We start from the raw sequence: 17,560 nt of genomic DNA, 5'->3' as shown, positions 1-17,560 counted from the left end.
AGAAGTACTGTTGAAGATGTCTGCAATAATTGAACAGTACCAGCAGTCCAGACATATTTGTTTCTAAAGGTTTGTCAGTGAGGCTCACCCTTTTAACCAGAGAATTTTAATAGCTTATAGTTCAATAGCAAATTTCTAATCTGTTTTGAAATTTCACAATAACAGCTTCCTGATGAGCTCGGCAAAGTGCAAAGGCTTAGCACCACCTGAAGTTGCATATTGTAGCTTTAAATTAGCTTGAATTAACAACACAGCTCATAACCTACAGCTGTAGACATTGTTAATTCATGCACTTGTTATAAATGTGCTTTATTAACATAACATATGCATTTTTATTAACAAAATGGTACAAAATTCGCTAATCCGTTATATTCTCTAAAAGGTTTCACAATTTTAATGTTGAAAAGTCTTCCTTTTGAAAGAGTCAGTTGGATTTACCTGATTGCCACCCTGCTAAAACATCTTACACCCCATGCAAATCTTTCTAGATTTGCCATTACTGTTCAATAATGTCACTTACAAGAAACATCTATTGGAGGATGGATAGCTTGAAGGACAGCTATGGATGGCATGCTGATGGACAGATGTGCAGAAGAAAATCATAGACAGCTATCTGATGTGTCTTCTGTTGCTGTGAACTTACCAACCTCTGCAGCCATCACAGTGATGTTATGCCACGCTGTCTCCTCCCTGTCCAAAGCCTGGGTTGTTCTTATGATGCCGTTGTTCACACCAACGGTGAAATACAAAGGTTTTTCCTCTTCATTTTCTATGAAGTACCTGTGATACAGAATTTCATAAACTTTAAAGAGGAAATTCTCTTCTTTCAACGAACCATATAATATCAGAGTATTTGGTTTTCAACTTCCTATGTAGTACCTATGTATCATGGCAAGAGAAAGTATGTGAATCTTTTGGAATGGTTTGTTTTCTTCATTCATTTGTCATAAAATGTGATCTGATCTTTATCTAAGTCACAACAATAGAAAAACACAGTCTGCTTAAAATAATAGTACACAAACATTATATGTTTTCATGTTTTTATTGAACATAACATGTAAACATTCACAGTGCAGGGTGGAAAAAGTATGTGACCCCCTAGACTAATGACTTCTCCAAGAGCTAATTGGAGCCAGGAGTGAGCCAACCTTGAGTCCAATCAGTGTGATGATATTGGATGTGTTGCTGAAAGCTATCCTGCCCTTTAAAAACACACACCAGTTTTGGGTTTACTGGTTTCAAGAAGCACTGGCTGATGTGAACCATGCCTCACAGAAAAGAGCTCTCAGAAGACCTACGATCAAGAATTGTTGACTTGCATGAAGCTGGAAAGGGTTACAAAAGTATCTCCAAAAGCCTTGATGTTCATGTGTCCACGGTAAGACAGACTGTCTACAAATGGAGAAAGTTCAGCACTGTTGCTACTCTCCCCAGGCGTGGTTGTCCTGTAAACATGACTGCAAGAGCACAGTGCAGAATGCTGAATGAGGTAAAGAAGAATCCTAGAGTGTCAGCTAAAGACTTACAGAAATCTCTGGCACATGATAACATTTTTGTTGACACATCTACAATAAGGAAGACATCAAACAAGAATGGAGTATATGGGAGGACACGACGGAGGAAGCCATTGCTGTCCAAAAAAAATATTGCAGCACATTTGAAGTTTGCAAAAGAGCACCTGGATGTTCCACAGCACAACTGGCAAAATGTTGTGTGGACAGATGAAACCAAAATTGAGTTGTTTGGAAAAAACACACAACACTATATGTGGAGAAAAAAAGGCACAGCACACCAACATCAAAACCTCATCCCCACTGTTCAACCTGGCAGAGGGAGCATCATGGTTTGGGGCTGCTTTGCTGCCTCAGGGCCTGGACGGATTGTTTTCATTGATGGAAAAATGAATTCCAGAGTTTATCAAGACATTTTGGCAGGAAAACGCAATCCATCTGTCCGCCAACTGAAGCTCCACATGATGCAACAGGACAATGATCCAAAGCATACAAGTAATTCAACAAATGAATGGCTTCAACAGAACAAAATACACCTTCTGGAGTGGCTCAGTCACAGTCCTGACCTCAACCCTGATTAAAATGCTGTGGCATGACCTTAAGAGAGCCATTCACACCAGACATCCCGAGAATATTGCTACACTGAAACAGTTTTATGAAGAGGAGTGGTCCAAAATTACTCCAGATCGTTGTGCAGGTCTGATCTGCAACTACAGGAAACATTTGGTTGAGGTTATTGCTGCCAAAGAAGAGTCAACCAGTTATTAAGTCCAAGTTCACACACTTTTTCCACCCTGCACTGTCAATGTTTACATGTTATGTTCAATAAAAACATGATGATAAACATATAATGTTTGTGTAGTATTATTTTAAGCAGACTGTGTTTTTCTATTGTTGTGACCTTAGAAAAGGTTCACAAAGTTTTTCTTGCCACTGTAAGTCAAGAGTATTGACAAATATAAAGTTTCTAAAGTAATAACACAAAAAAATCTGATCTTTTATTGTCTTTATTAAGAACTATAAAAACCTCACAGCTGTAAAGAAAGACTCTAAAAAGACATCAACAAAAACCTCCAGAGGGCAGACGTGACACAATCTACTGTTCGCAGAAGTTTTAATGAACAAAAGTACAGAGGCTAAACCAGAAGATGCAAACCACTCATTAGCAAGAAGAAAAGAAAGATCAGGCTAGAATTTTACCAAAATACTTTTTGGTAAAATTCTAGCCTGATCTTTCAGGCTCAGAAGTGAGCGTCAAAAATTCTGGTACAAAGTGTTATAGACTGATGAGACAAAGACTAACCTTTACTAACGTGAGGAAAAGGCTAAGGTTTGGAGAAACAATGCATCTGTGGAGTAGAGGTAATGTCATGGTTTTGGCTGCATGGCTTTTTCTGGCATAGGCTAATTAATCTTTATTGATGATGACCGGCATCCACGACCAAACCCCTCCAGATGATCCAAAATACAACACTTGTCAAGGTGTCCTTGGACAAGACACCAAAACCCCATAGTAGTGCCAATATGTACTGTAAGGTAGCTGTCCAACTACAATTCTCCCAAGGGAATCAATAAAGTATATCATTATTTTCAACATGTCAACACATTTAGAAACTGTTAATGCACTTTTTCTTTAGTGTACTGTGTGCCATTTTTAACTCAGAGTAAGAGTGTCAGTCACAGGTGTAAAGTCAGTAGGTTTAGCTTGGTCAGCAGATTGAAGTGTGTAATACATGTAGTGTGTGTTGAAAGAGGTGTGCAAAATATCCTGTTAGTTTAAGGGAGTCCTGTTTGCTGGCAGGGTGTAATTGAAAGCATGAAAACAGGCCGCTTGATTTCTTTGTTTTCAAATGTTTTATCTTTTTACATCTTACAATAGGAAAACTGATTATACAGCTTAAACTTTATTTAAACCTGTGATTCATGGATAAGACACACCTAATGTGGTAATACGCCAAGCTACAAATTTGGATATAGTGCAGACCAACATCAGCTTGACAGAGGACTTATTCAAAACCACAAATGGAGTTTTGCGAAAGCAGTCACATGTTGCAGTTTGAAGCTGCTGCCTGTGCTGGATCAACACACTGTAATACAACTGAAAAGCCTCTTTTCTTGTCCTGACATGTGAACTCCAAATACCTTGCAACACACAGTACACATGTAAAAGCACCTACAAACTTTGTGTTTTCACACATTGGTACTTTTGCTTTTGTCACAATCATTGGATGAGTTTGTAAACTTGGAGTGTTTTCCCTTTCGGTCCTAGTGGACTAAGATGCACCACGTCAAATCTTGCAAGAACGTTCCCTCTGTTTATTGGTCAGATGTGTCTGCCGAGTTGTGGACTACTGTGCATTTAACAGGAGACAGGAGGTTTGTGACAGGAGAGAGATGATTTCACAATGAATGTTAAGGCAGGTTGGTCATGCCATTTATTATTGTTTATTACGCGACATCGCCTACATAGTCATCAGACATGTCTGTTAGGAACTTCACCTCCTCACGTCTCCACATTTGACCTCGAATAATCAGACAGCATGTTTTTGGTGGACAAACGAAAGAAATGGAAATCTACACACTACCCAAAGCCCTCAAATAATTTGATTCATACTGTTTAGCTATCTAACTATAGCCTGTAGGTGTGAAAACACCTTTACTTACACACACATCACATCACCAACAATTTCTTTACCTGACAGCGCTGTTGGTGCTATCGGGGTCCATGGCAGTTACAGTTCCAACCTGGGTGCCGGCAGGTGAATTTTCATACAGGTCCATAATGTAGTAGTCCATGGAGAAGACAGGAGGCTCATCCACATCCCCCACTATAACTCGCAGTGATGTGGAATCTTTAAATGGCCCAAGGTGGAAGAAACGGGGGTCTGAGTGAGTGTTGGAGCCTTCAATGTTAAGTGTGTGAACTTTCCTCTTCTCATAGTTCAGAGGCTGTGGAGGAAACAGAAAACACAACTATCCTAATAAGGATCTCTATGCAAATGCTGGCAGAGGGATATGAGAGAGTGACCAGTTCAGCTGGCACGTGGTCCAAGGTGTATGTTCCAAATATGGTCTTGGACACTTGGGAGACACATCCATATGTAGAGGTGTGAACAACAGTGTGTCCTGGTTGTCTGCTTGTGATCCAGTTGGCCAAGATGCAGTTTAAAACCATTTTAAAGTCAAGGGTTAGAGGCTTTGGAAAATACAATATATTTTGTGGACTGGTGAATGAGATGAGAAATGTGAAATGTTATATCATAGACCACTGATAAATAAATAAATAATAAAAAATATAAACCACTAGTAATTTATTATTAGTTAGAAAATCCAAAAAACAATATATTACAATCATGTTTGCAAAAGCAAACCTTATTCTCTTTGACTAGGATGGGAAACGTATCATACTGTTGTATTTATGTAAATGTGATATGGTTAATTTATATATCTTTTCTTTTTTATGTTGTAGTTTTAATTTGGGAGGCAAAAAAAAAACAGCCTGATCTAGCAACTATTTTCTTTTATCTGTTAAACTGGACACCCACATTCAGGGAGGGAAGAATATGCAGAATGGCAAAGAGAATAATAAAAGAAAAAAAACAAAAAAATGCAAGACATGATTTTTAAAATGATCAATTATTTTTATTTTAAAAAGTAAAAATTACACTTAATTTACAAGAAATTTTGATAGTTTGATAGTTTGTTTTAGAGGGAAGCCTAAAGCCCCCCTGAAAAAGGGCTTAGAACCACCCCTGATGTGAACAAAAACAATTTGGGACATGTGCATGGAGCCTTCCTCTGTTCTTGAGTTTAAATGGAAATGGCTGGAGAAGAGGTATAAACTAACTAAAACAACTTGCAATGTGTCATTCAGAAAAACTAGTAATGCTCACTCCTGCTGATCAAAAGCTTCCCTGTCGTCATAGTTCAAAGGCAGCAGAGACAAATTAGACACACTTGACTTTCCCAAAGGATTTCTGCTTGGCTGAAGTTAGGAGTTTTGGCTGTGCATGCTGGATTTGGTCCAGTTTCACTTCCTTTACATTTTATTTTTGAAAAAAAAGAAGGCACAATTTCGTTCTCCAATGATCTTGCACTATGCCAGAAACTTGATAAAAGATGTGTTTTGAATATAAATAAACCCTTCTTTGCCCAGATTAGCAGATTGAGCTGTTGTATTGTAGCACCATTGTTCTACTTTTTGTCAACTGGGGACACACCAAAAGGTGCAAACATTAGGAATGAGTTGTCTTTGTCTCTAAACTGGGTGCAGTTCTCCAGAGCAGTGTTATGATGCCAATGTTACAGTGATGACATTATTTCATGGAGAACTGTTGCACATTTCCCACTTCTGAATGGTGAATGGCCTGATTTGGGCCATCAGGTGGGCCATTCAACCCATGGGTCAGTGACCACCTGATTTCCATGTCTGTAGATGTGAGAACCAAAACACCCATAGAAACAGACCAATGAATAAAGAACCCAGTTTAGAGACAAAGACAACTTGTCGTCCCGCTTTGTTGAACTGCTTCAACGGCGTGTTACGGTGTCCGGTCCCGCTCCGTGTCTCACTGAGTGGATGTGTTCTTTAGTTCTATGTATTTGTTATGTGAGGAACGGATAAAGCACCAAAGATAACTTGTCATCCCGCTTTGGAAAAAAAACAACAACAACATGTGTGTGGATGTCTCCATAAGATGTCTTGATGAGGCAGAGCTTCAGCGGGCCTCCCTTCCTCTTGTGGTGAGTCAGCAACAACCCTCCCCCCAGCTGCCCCCACCCCGACGTCATTTGACCACACTGCCGGGCTTCTAGGTATATTGTCATTTGACCGGTCTGTCGTAGTTCTAGTGTTAAGGGCTGTATGAGGATTTTGGTTTACATTGCCGGCAGTAAGCCAGAACTGTCCCCACTGCATATTGGACAAGACTGCCCATTGTCACCAATTCTATTCATTTTTTTATGGACAGAATATCTAAGCACAACCAGGGGCTGGTGGGAGCCCGGTTTGGGGGCCACAGGACTTCTTCCTCACATTTTACAGATGCATCAGGCCAAGACCTTTAGAATGTACCAAGTTAATTTACAGCCAAGTGTGAAGCTGCTGGAATGAGAATCAGCACCTCCAAGTTCGACGCCATGGTTCGCGACTGGAAAAAGGTGACTTGCCCTCTCCAGGTTGGAGGAGAGACGTATGCTGAGGTCTTGTTCACGAGTGAGGGAAGAATGGAGTGTGACATTGACAGATTAATCAGTATATCGGCATCTGCCAACAAGACTGCGAGCACAATTTAGTACTCACCATTTGGGCTCTTAGTGAATCAGGCACTATGAGTACAAAGCAGTCTGATATACAAAATGTCTTGTAATTTTCCCAGAACTTTCACAATAATCCCCTTAGTCTTATTATTTACTTCACATAAATTCAGCAGTTACGACTAATTAGTAATAGAACATTGTTTTTGTTGTTGTTGTTGTTGCTTTAAATTGCAAATGATCAACTCCCACTTGAAATAAAACAAACTGCTTCATCAGCTCCTGTAATGTTTCTTTTTACTTCTTTTGGGTTGAACTACAGTAATGTAAAACGACAAGCTTACCATGCCTGAGTTTTTAAAGGATGAAACATCTTGGTACTGGTTAAACTGAGCTACCATCACTGTTGAGATAAACCAAATGAACACACAAGCAAAAGAGCAAAGCTTCATTCTGCCTCGCCTGCTTCACTGCCCCTCAAAGCATCACTGTGATGGCCGCAGCCTCAGCCACATCATAAATTTGTTTGGTTATGTTTTCACTCATTTAATTTCGCTTTAAGCTCAGTTTGGTTGTCTTTGGTTTCAAGTTGTCATAATGAATAGAAAGGATTTCTGTTTTAAGTGTTAGGTTTATTTGTTTGCCATACATAGTTGGTTAATGTAGCATGCACATTTGATTAATTTTGTAATGTCAATTCTTAAAGTAGTTTTTAATTACACTGTATTAACTTAATTTCTCTTTTTGTTGAGTTACTGTTCTGCTGGTCTGTGGATGGTTATCCAAATAAAAGATTGGACTGAGACCATTGTTGGGCTTTAATACCTTCTACTCGGACTGTACCAGGTGTTGGAATGTATGGAAGAGGAAATATGGAGAACTATTTCTTTAGTTATTATAGTTAATATAAAACTTATGTTTTATTATTTTTGTTGAACTGTCTGTATACTGTATGTTTGTAATTTGTTAAGTCACAGCAATGTCTAACCCCTGTGTCTCTTGGTTTGGCCAACCAGTGTTGCCCCTTTTGTGTCACTGAGGGAGGTCAGTTTTGTCTTTGTTCATGGTAGAGCTTGTGTTGTAGTTGAGTTTGGAGGTCTTTAAGTTTAGCTACTGTATGTTTTCTCTTTTAGGACTCAATTTTGTTAGTAATTAAACTTTCTCTGTATATGTTGCCACTTTTTTTTGGAACACACTTCCTGTGTCTACCTATTTTAAACTGCAGCTCAAACACTTTATACATACATGTAAACATCAGTGCTGGCCAGTGCATTGTGATCTGATTCGTACCTGTTTAAGGGAAATGATTCCCTCCCTGTGGTCAGCATCAGTCATGATGGTGAAGATGGCAGCTGCATCTGCATTAGTGATGCTGTAGGTCATATCTGCATTTTCCCCTTCATCTTCATCAGCAGCTCTGATCCGACCCACTGCTTTCCCTACTGGAGCCAGCTCTGGTACATAAAGCTGGTAGCTCTCTGCAACACATGACAATATTTTCATTAGTACAACTTATCCTAGTCATTGATCAGATAGACCAACTGATCTCACTGGTTGCCCTGTGGGTTCTTGCTGTGCAATAGTAAATACAAAACAATGATAATGAAAATTCATACAAAAAACCTACACACTGTTACAGTTCCTCTCTCTGCCCTTGTCTGTTGGTTTTGTGTTGTTCTGTGTCTCACCCTCCTGCCACACCCATACATGGACTTCCCCTTCCTCCAGTCTCCACACACCGGACTAATTACAGACTCATTTCACCTGGTCATCCCTCTGTTTTATAAGCACCCCTCAGTCCTCAGGTCATTGCTGGTTTGTTGATTGTTATTCATGTCATTCTCGCCATTCATGTGCCATGAATGCGCCATGAATCTGGTCTGTTTGTTTGTTTGTTTGTCTGTCAGGAACCTCTGTTTTGTTTGTTAGTTAGTTTTGAATTGTTTGGTCTGCGTTTATGCAGTGTTTTTCGTTGTTACTTTGTCCTGTTAGTTTTGTATGTTTGTTCCCGTTTGCCTGCCTGCCGCAGTGATTTTGGTTTGTCACTTTGTACATTTAGTTTTTCTGTTAGTCCGCATTAGTGCGTGGTTTTTTGTTGGTACTTTGTATGTTGTCGTTAAAGTTTTAGTTTTGTTTTGCCTGTGTTTCCACAGTGTTTTATGTTGATACTTTGTTCATGTTTGTTAGTGTGACCTTTTTGTTAATAAATATATCCTTTTTGTTCTTACTCGTTGGTACCGTTAGTCCGTTCGTAACACACACAACACAGTGAGGTTTTTAGAATTTGCATTGTTTATATACAGAGTACTGTGGATTCAGAAACATACTGTAACATGAATCAACTTTCTATTTAGTCCCATCTGTGTCCTTTATGTGATTTCCATTTGGTTGCAGTGAACATTTGGGTGGATGTGCTCTTGGAAAAACTATTATGTGCTTCTAAACTCTATCTATCATAATGTTATAAAAATCAGAGGATCACATCACAGCGTCATAGCATGGCCATCTTATGATTCGTAACTATGCAAAGATGAATTCATTTAATGGCAAAATTGTTAAGAGTGTAAAATAAAAACTAAACATTTTGTTATTTTGTATGACATGATGATAATAATCCAGATTTAATATGATTCAACATGGAAATATCATGTACCCCACCTAAATAATATATTATTTCTCATCAAACTTAAAAGCAAAAATACTCATTCAATAAGAATCTAATAATAATTACTGCACCTATTTACAGCATACACTTAACCTTACCTGAACATTAAGATATTATTGTATCTTCTACAGATTCTTTGCATTCTACTCATATTAATGTCTTCCTTTCATTTCACCAAACTGACCTGCAGATATGTAATTTTATCTTATTTTAGCTACAGTGAGCTTCATAAATATTGGAATAATTATACATTTTTTTGTAATGTTTACTATGTATATGTTCATACACAATTGAACAAGTGACTGACATGCAGTTGAATGGCCAGGTGTGACCTGTTCACTCCATCAAGCAAAGGAGGTTTTCAGTGTTACATTTGCATTTAGTAGCTGTTGACTGAAGGTTTAAAGAGTTCTCTATGCAAGTGAAGAAGGCCATCATTAGGCTGAACAACACGATAAACCCATCAAATATCGAGAGTGGCTAATACAACAGTTTGGAATGTTCTTAAAAAGAAGGAATTAACTGGCAGTTCAGCAACAGCAAAAAGAAAGACCACAGATGACAACTAAAGTGAATGGCTGCAGAAAATAAGCCTGTCATCATCCAGTCAAGTAAATCTCTTTAAAAGTGAGGTGTGTATTTGTCAAAGTCCACAGTCAAGTTATTCTTTCATGGTCAAATCAGTCACCTGATCTCAACCCAACAGAGTAGCTTTTCCCACACTGAAGACAAGACTGCAGGCAGAAAAACCCACAAACGAGCAGCAGTTGTAGACAGACCTGGCAAAGCATCCATATATCTTTACTAACAGGCTACGTACCACAGAAGTTGCTGTAGTTAAACCTCTACTCAAAAAGCCTACTCTGGACTCAGGGATTTTAGCCAATTATAGACCAATATCCAATCTGCCCTTCATCTCTAAAATTCTTGAAAAAGTAGTTTCAAAGCAATTATGTAACCACCTGCGCAGGAATAACCTGCATGAAGATTTCCCATCAGGATTTAGAGTACATCATAGTACAGAAACAGCACTGGTAAAGATCAATAACAATCTTCTATTAGCATCAGACAATGAACTTCTCCCTACTCTTGTTTTGTTAGATCTTAGTGCTGCATTTGCCACAAAAAATCACAACATTTTATTAGACAGACTAGAATGTGCCTCTGGGGTCAAAGGAACAGCACTAGGCTTTTTTAAAGCTTATCTATAGGATAGATTTGTGCATCTTAATGATGTGTCTTCAATGCACACAAAGGTTAGTTACAGAGTTCCACAAGGTTCTGTGCTTAGTCCGGTTCTTTTCACTCTATATATGTTCCCCCCGTAGGAAATTTTAGTAGTAAACACTATAAATTTTCATTACTATGCAGATAATACCCAGCTGTATTTATCTATGAAACCAAAAGAAACTAATCACTTAGTCAAACTACAACTACAAGCATCCATTGACAAGGCCAGGATGTGGATGAGGATCGTGAAAACCTCAGACACATGATGTCTAATCATTTTATTACCTAAGATGACATAGCATTGCCCTCAAGTAATACGGTGAGGAATCCTGGAGTTATCACTGACTATATCAGTTTCTGTGTGGACACCTATGTACCCACAAAAACATTTGCTGCTTCCCAAACAACAACCCTGGGTCACTCAGGACATCAAAGCCACCCTGAATGACAAAAAGAAGGCATTCAGGTCAGGAGACAGGGAGGCAGCGAGGAGGGTCCAGAGACTGCTGTCTGTCAGGATCAGGTAGGGGAAGGAGGTTTACAGGAAAAAACTGGAACAAAGCCTTCAACATAACAACACCAGGGAGGTGTGGAGGGGCATGAGGACCATCACTGGCTACAGGTCCAGCAGCCAGGTGACTGTGGGGACAGTGGACCATGCCAACAAATTAAAGAATTTTTTCAATTGATTCCAGGTTGAGCCACAGAGCCCCCTGCAGTTCACTAACTGCTCCTCAGTCCCTCCCCCACATGACTCAGTCACTACCCTAATGACCTCAGCTGAGCAGGTGAGAAGAGAGCTGAGCAGGCTTCACCCCACAAACGCTGCTGGTCCAGATGGATGCTGAAAGCCTGTGCTCCTCAGCTATGTGTTGTTCTCCAGCACATTTTCAACCTCAGCCTGCACCTGTAGAGAGTTCCTCTTGGGTGAAAAAAGGACTGCTGGAAGAGAAATTGAAAAACATGCAGGTTAACACTATCATGGACTACCTCCCCAACCTCCCTCTTGCAGAACTGTGTGTCTGACACTGTGGTCTGTAGCACAGGTGCTCCACAGGGGACAGCTCTGTCTCCATTCCTCTTCACCCTGTACACCTCAGACTTCACGTACAACTCAGAGTCCTTTCATCTTCAGAAGTTCTCTGATGACTCTGTAGTTGTAGGACGTATTAAGGGTGGAGATGTCACAGAGTACCGTGGAGTGGTGGACAGTTTTGTTGACTGGTGTGGTAATTGACTTCAGGAAATCTGGGAGTCCTGTCATCCCTCTCTTTATACAGGGGGAGGAGATTGAGATCATATCCAAGTACAAATAACTGAAACTGTATTTGGACAACAAACTGGACTGTACTAAGAACTCAGCAGCATTGTACAAAAAGGCTCAGAGCCGGATGTACTCTCTGAGGAGACTCGGGTCCTTCAACGTCTGCACCATCATGCTGCAGACGTTTTATGAGTTTGTGGTGGCCAGTGTCTATGCTGGCCATTTTCTATGCTGTGATCTGCTGGGACCGCAACATGAAGGTGGCAGACACTAACAGGCTAAACAAACTGATTAGGAGGGCTGGCTCTGTCCTGGGGGTGGAGCTGGACCCTCTACATGTTGTGGCTGAGAGGAGGATGCTGTCTAAACTCCTCTCAATCCTGGACCATCCCTCCCACCCACTGCACAGTGTGTTGGCTGGACAAAGGAGCACGTTCAGCCAAAGATTTATTAACATTAAATGCTCCACAGAGTGCCACAGGAGGTCCTTTCTACTGTGGACATCTGTACAATTCTTCCCCCCTCTGTAAGGGTTGGGGGAAGTGATAGTTGTGTCTTATAATTGCTGTAATTTAATTATGTTTGTTCCATTATTCATACCCCTAAATGGGGTGTATATGAAAATATCTGTAATTCCTGGATGTTTACTACCACACTTTTGTGAAACCCCTTAAATCAAAGCCAAAAGACTGGACTTCACTCACGTTGAGTGTTTCATTTCAAATTCATTGTGATGGTGTACATCACAATGAATGAGGACACAATGAGGACACATGCCAAAATTATGAATCTCATAGCATTGTCATAGTTATTGCTACTAAACAGCTCTGCCTCTTGAAGGCTTCCATAAACTTGTAATTGGACAAAAAAACCCAGGTTTAACAAAGTTTAGTGATGCCAGCTAAAACCAAGTGGGGCAGACTAAGTTGAACAGTTTTTCTGCTATGAATCATGCTGCTGTCAGAAACATACACTACACTTACTCTGTGGGAACTTTGGGGGGTTGTCATTGACATCAGTGAGAGTTATGTTGACAGTAGTAGATCCAGACAGTCCTCCAACCGAGCCAGCCATGTCTTTGGCTTGGATCACAACTGCATAGTGGTCCCTGGTCTCACGGTCCATGTTGGACATTGCCGTACGGATAGTTCCTGAAATAGAGATGAGGAGAGATAAATGAAGCAGTATTGAAGTAAACCTATTCAAGCAATGAAGAAATTCATATTCATCATATTCATATTCAGACTGTCTTGAACAGACACTATTTGAGTTCACATCCATGCTTCATGAGGCTGTACTGTACTTGTTACTTGCTAAACGATAACATCAGCATTCTAACATTGATAGATTCCAGATTCTAATCATATTCTTACCCTAGATAACATTACATTGGCCTCAAGTAATACTGTGAGGAATCTCTGAATTATCTTTGACCATGATATCTCCTTTACTTCATACATAAATGAAATATCTAGAACTACCTTCTTCCACTTTCTGGAATATTGTTAAATTAGAATCATCCTGTGTCAAAGTGATGATTAAAAACTAGTCCATGCATTTGTTACTTCCAGACTTAACTATTGTAATTCACTATTATTAGGATGCCCAAATAACTTTCCAGTTAATCCAAAATGCTGCAGCCAGAGTTCTGACTGGAATTAGCAAGAGAGTTAATATTTCTCCTACGCTAGCTTCTCTCCATTGTCTCCCTGTAAAATCCAGAATAGAGTTTAAAATCCTTCTCACATATGAAGCACTTAATAATCAGGCTCCATCTTTTCTTAAAGACCTCATAGTTCCATAATTTTTCCAGTACAGTGCAGGTCTACTTGTGGTTATTAAATGTATAATGGTAGGCAGAGACTTTAGCTTTCAAGCTCCTCTCCTGTGGAACCAGCTCCCAGTTCAGGTTCTGGAGGCAGACACCCTCTCTGTACTTAAGACTAGACTTAAAACTTACCTTTTTTTAAAGCCTATAGTTAGAGATGGCTCAGGTAGTTATGCTGCTATAGGTTAGTCTGCTTGGGGACCTAGTGATACATTGATCTCCCCTCCTTTCCCCTCATCTATCTATTCATATGCTACTGTTGCATGTCATTGACTTTGTCTTTTCTCTCTCCTGTCGTTGTGTTGATCTTCCTCTAAAGGGAGTTTTTCCTCTCCACTGTCACCTAGCGCTTCCTTAAGTGGGGTTGTTGGGTTTTCTATATACTTCTATATGCAGTTATATTTTGTAAGGTCTTAAACCCCACATTGTAAAATAAAGATAACTTCTGTTGTGATTTGGCGCTATACAAGTAAAACTGAATTGAATTGAATTGAATTGAATTGAATTGAATTGAATTGAATTGAATTGAATTGAATTGAATTGAATTGAATTGAATTGATATATTTGACATTTTCTTGTGTGAACCAAAGTCGTGGTCTATCAGACCAGCAATACTGCTGATACAGTTTCATGTCATTAAACAGCTAATAACAAAGATGTTATCTCTTATTCTTTTATCTTTATTTTTTATTTCAAGAATATGCTAGACTAAGCTCTGATTCCTGATTTGTAGGGTGTGTGATCTCAGTCACTTAAGTCATTAAACTGTTCATATGCTTTGTTGAATTTTGATGCAGTAGTTATGTTCTTTTGCTTTAATTAAATACAATATCAGTACCCCACATCTATTGTTATTGTTGTTATTGTTATTTTTTGCACAGGAACTGAAATTAGTTATATAAGCCACTTAAATAATGTTGTCATAATATTTTCTTATTTTAAACTCGAAGTGAAGGTCACAGTTTTTAACACTGAATGCAAGCACTGTAAATTAAATAATTGTCTTGACATATTTTACTTAGTTACTGCAATTACAGTACATGAAAATGCACTGGTACACTATATATACAATGTACACAACTAGGGACCTTTAACTGTCACTGTTTAAATATACTGCAAATAATGAAGGTAAATACCACAAATTCCAATAAAAATTCATGGCAAAAGCAGTGATACAAATAATACCAATGACAATAGAACAAGTACTGCATGGGTCAGAAATCTATATGTTAATATTGCTTACATGCCTTAATTTCTCAGTAATTGAACTACTAATTAAACTGCAGGGTAGCAGGTGGTGTTGTGGTAACACAGCAAGAAGGACCTGTGTTTGAATCCAGTGGAGTTTGTCACTGTCCAGGGTCGTCAATCTATTTAATCTTGACACCCCTTCCTGCTTCAAGATTTTTGAACAACCATTAAAATGAACAAAACTTAGCAGGTGTAAAAAATTTAATTAAACACACAGTATTTCAAATACAATTTTCCAAAGAACTGCAATTAATTTATCTCCTGAATAGTTAATCTGAGACCTGCACAGAGTGAGTACAGCTCTGTGCCACAGATACAGTAAATAGTTCTTCTCTAACAGACACAGGCCATAGCTCATAAAACAATGGTCTAACAAATAGGTTGTTGGAGTTTAGACCTTTTCAGTTTTCTTTTCCTCATCCGGGTAGCTTGGCAGTGTTGAAGTTGTGCTGCTAATTCCTGCTTTGGTGTTTTTTGTCCTAACCATTAGACTGGAAAATTATAAGTTAAACTGTATAATCTCCTGGTGTACCACAGCTGTTCTCAAGATTAGTCTTGAGAATTAATCATATCCCTCAGGACTTTTGGGATAAGCAATCATCTTACAAGTGCAATTCTTAAAGAATGTACTGTGTTAAATTCACTCATCTTACTTCTACTTGGATTACTATTATTGTGGTTATTTTGGTCACAGTTAAAATAAATCAATATTGATTTATTGTATTGGAAGACTTAATTGTGTCACATGGTTAGTTTGTTGACCCAACCATACAGCATGGCTGCTCTATGAGGATTTGTGGTGTTGTAACAATACCACACTAATTACCCCCTTGTTCCTGACAGACACGAATAATAATTAAATTGGCCACTAGAGCTCCTTGCTAAGTAAAAAAGAAGGTTGCATTACTGGAGATATCCCAGCCAATGATGACATGTCTTTTATGTGTTTTTGTCTGAGGTCATTCTTCATCAAAAACAATTGTAATTAATAATGTAATAATTGTACAGTTTTAAAAATAGGTTGAAAGCAGACTGAAGACAGATATGAGGTGAAAGTTTAGAAACTTAGAATATAATGCCTTTTGTATAATTTGTAAATCACACACATTTAGGCAAAGGTATCAGAACATAATTGACAGGTGTTTATTTTTACCCAAGGGTGTCCATTGAGATTGCTTTTTAAACATTAACTACATATAAAGGTCTACTCCTGGTTTTAGCATTGGGTTTTACCTTTGAGATCAACATGAAAACCAGAGAGCTATCTATTAAAGAAATGCAGGCCATTTAAAATCTGGGAAAACACAAAGGATTGGCCAAGGAAAACAACAATGGCTCAAAAGCAGGACAATGATCCAAAACTCCATACTATAAACTCAGCATAGTGGAAGGTTCTAGTAAAAACAAATTATTTAGATACCCTCAGAGGGAATTGTATACATGCACAACGTGTGTGTTCGCATTGTGTCACTCTGCAAGTCTAGTTATCAATATGATTTTCTAAAGAAGTGTCTTTAGTTGTCATTGTTGTCATAGTTTACTATGATTGCCTATCTATCTTACATCTTTCCTCTTTTGGGACTCTGCTGTGTACTTGTACTTTGCGGTTTCAACAATGCAATTTTCCCATTGTGGGAGAAATAAAGGTTTTCTTATCTTATCTTATCTTCACCTGAAAATTCACACATAGGCACAAAAAAGCTACTGGGAACTACTGTTGCATGAGCCAGGAGATAATCTCATTATTGAAGTGTGTCAGACTGAGTGAAAATGTTTCACACATCTAGTCAAATTAGCTTTTGATAACACTGAAAATATAATGATTCACTCAGACAGACATGTACCCAAAAAGTGTTTGTCTGGTATGGTCTCATGTTGTGATGTGTGATTTCATGAGATTGCATCTACAGACAATATGCTGAATAGTATGAAAAGTAAAGAAAAAAAGTAGCAGCCTGAAGGTGTGACGACTGGTCAAAATCACCTCACTTTGCAAGACATCCACACTTATAAGGTCTCAACCTAAACTGGTTCTAACAAGGACAGAATTACCACATACACACCTCATCCACATGAGATGCAGAAAGTGTTTAGCCCGGAGGCTCTGCTCCACTGCATTATTCGCTTCACAGGCTTACAAAGCACAGAGCCATCTGGCCTTATCAGCCCCTTTAGACTGAGCAGAGAGACATAGTGCAAGCTGGACAGGACAGGCAGCACACATTATGCACCTGTATCACAGAGTGTAACCAGGGGAGAGACACATATAGACTAAAAGAAAGAGTGAGGGGGATGTGTGAGTGTAAGATAGAGGACAAAGGGAAGTAGAGAGTTTGAAATGGGGGACTGGTATGAGAGTGAAAGAGGATAAAGAATAGGAGGTCTGGAAGAATTCTGCCTCTATAAGAATGAAGGTAGAGATTGACGGTCCTGAGTTCGGGACACATTTTCAACATGTAGGAGTTACTTTTAGTGGGTTTTATGTCTTATATTTTTAGATATTTCTGGCAATGTTGAATTTGATTGGAAGGGTGAACAACGACAGCTGTATAATC

The 17,560-nt window shown here is 38.9% G+C and overlaps 1 protein-coding gene across 1 annotated transcript in view; it reads right to left on the bottom strand.

Annotated features, from left to right (window-relative positions):
* The window catches only part of LOC113172440 (cadherin-18-like), a 94,469-nt gene that overhangs the window by 25,878 nt on the left and 51,031 nt on the right, over positions 1-17,560 (bottom strand). The window contains exons 4-7 of the mRNA XM_026375408.1: positions 12,910-13,077; positions 8,058-8,245; positions 4,207-4,460; positions 644-780 (exon numbers count right to left, since the gene is read on the bottom strand). Of these exons, the coding sequence (XP_026231193.1) occupies positions 644-780; positions 4,207-4,460; positions 8,058-8,245; positions 12,910-13,077 (747 nt within the window). The remainder of the gene's footprint in view (positions 1-643; positions 781-4,206; positions 4,461-8,057; positions 8,246-12,909; positions 13,078-17,560) is intronic.

Source organism: Anabas testudineus, chromosome 17, assembly GCF_900324465.2.
Source record: "Anabas testudineus chromosome 17, fAnaTes1.2, whole genome shotgun sequence".
NCBI lineage: Eukaryota > Metazoa > Chordata > Actinopteri > Anabantiformes > Anabantidae > Anabas > Anabas testudineus.
The sequence above is the reverse complement of the archived record's forward strand: the minus strand, read 5'-3'. Positions and strand labels throughout refer to the sequence as shown.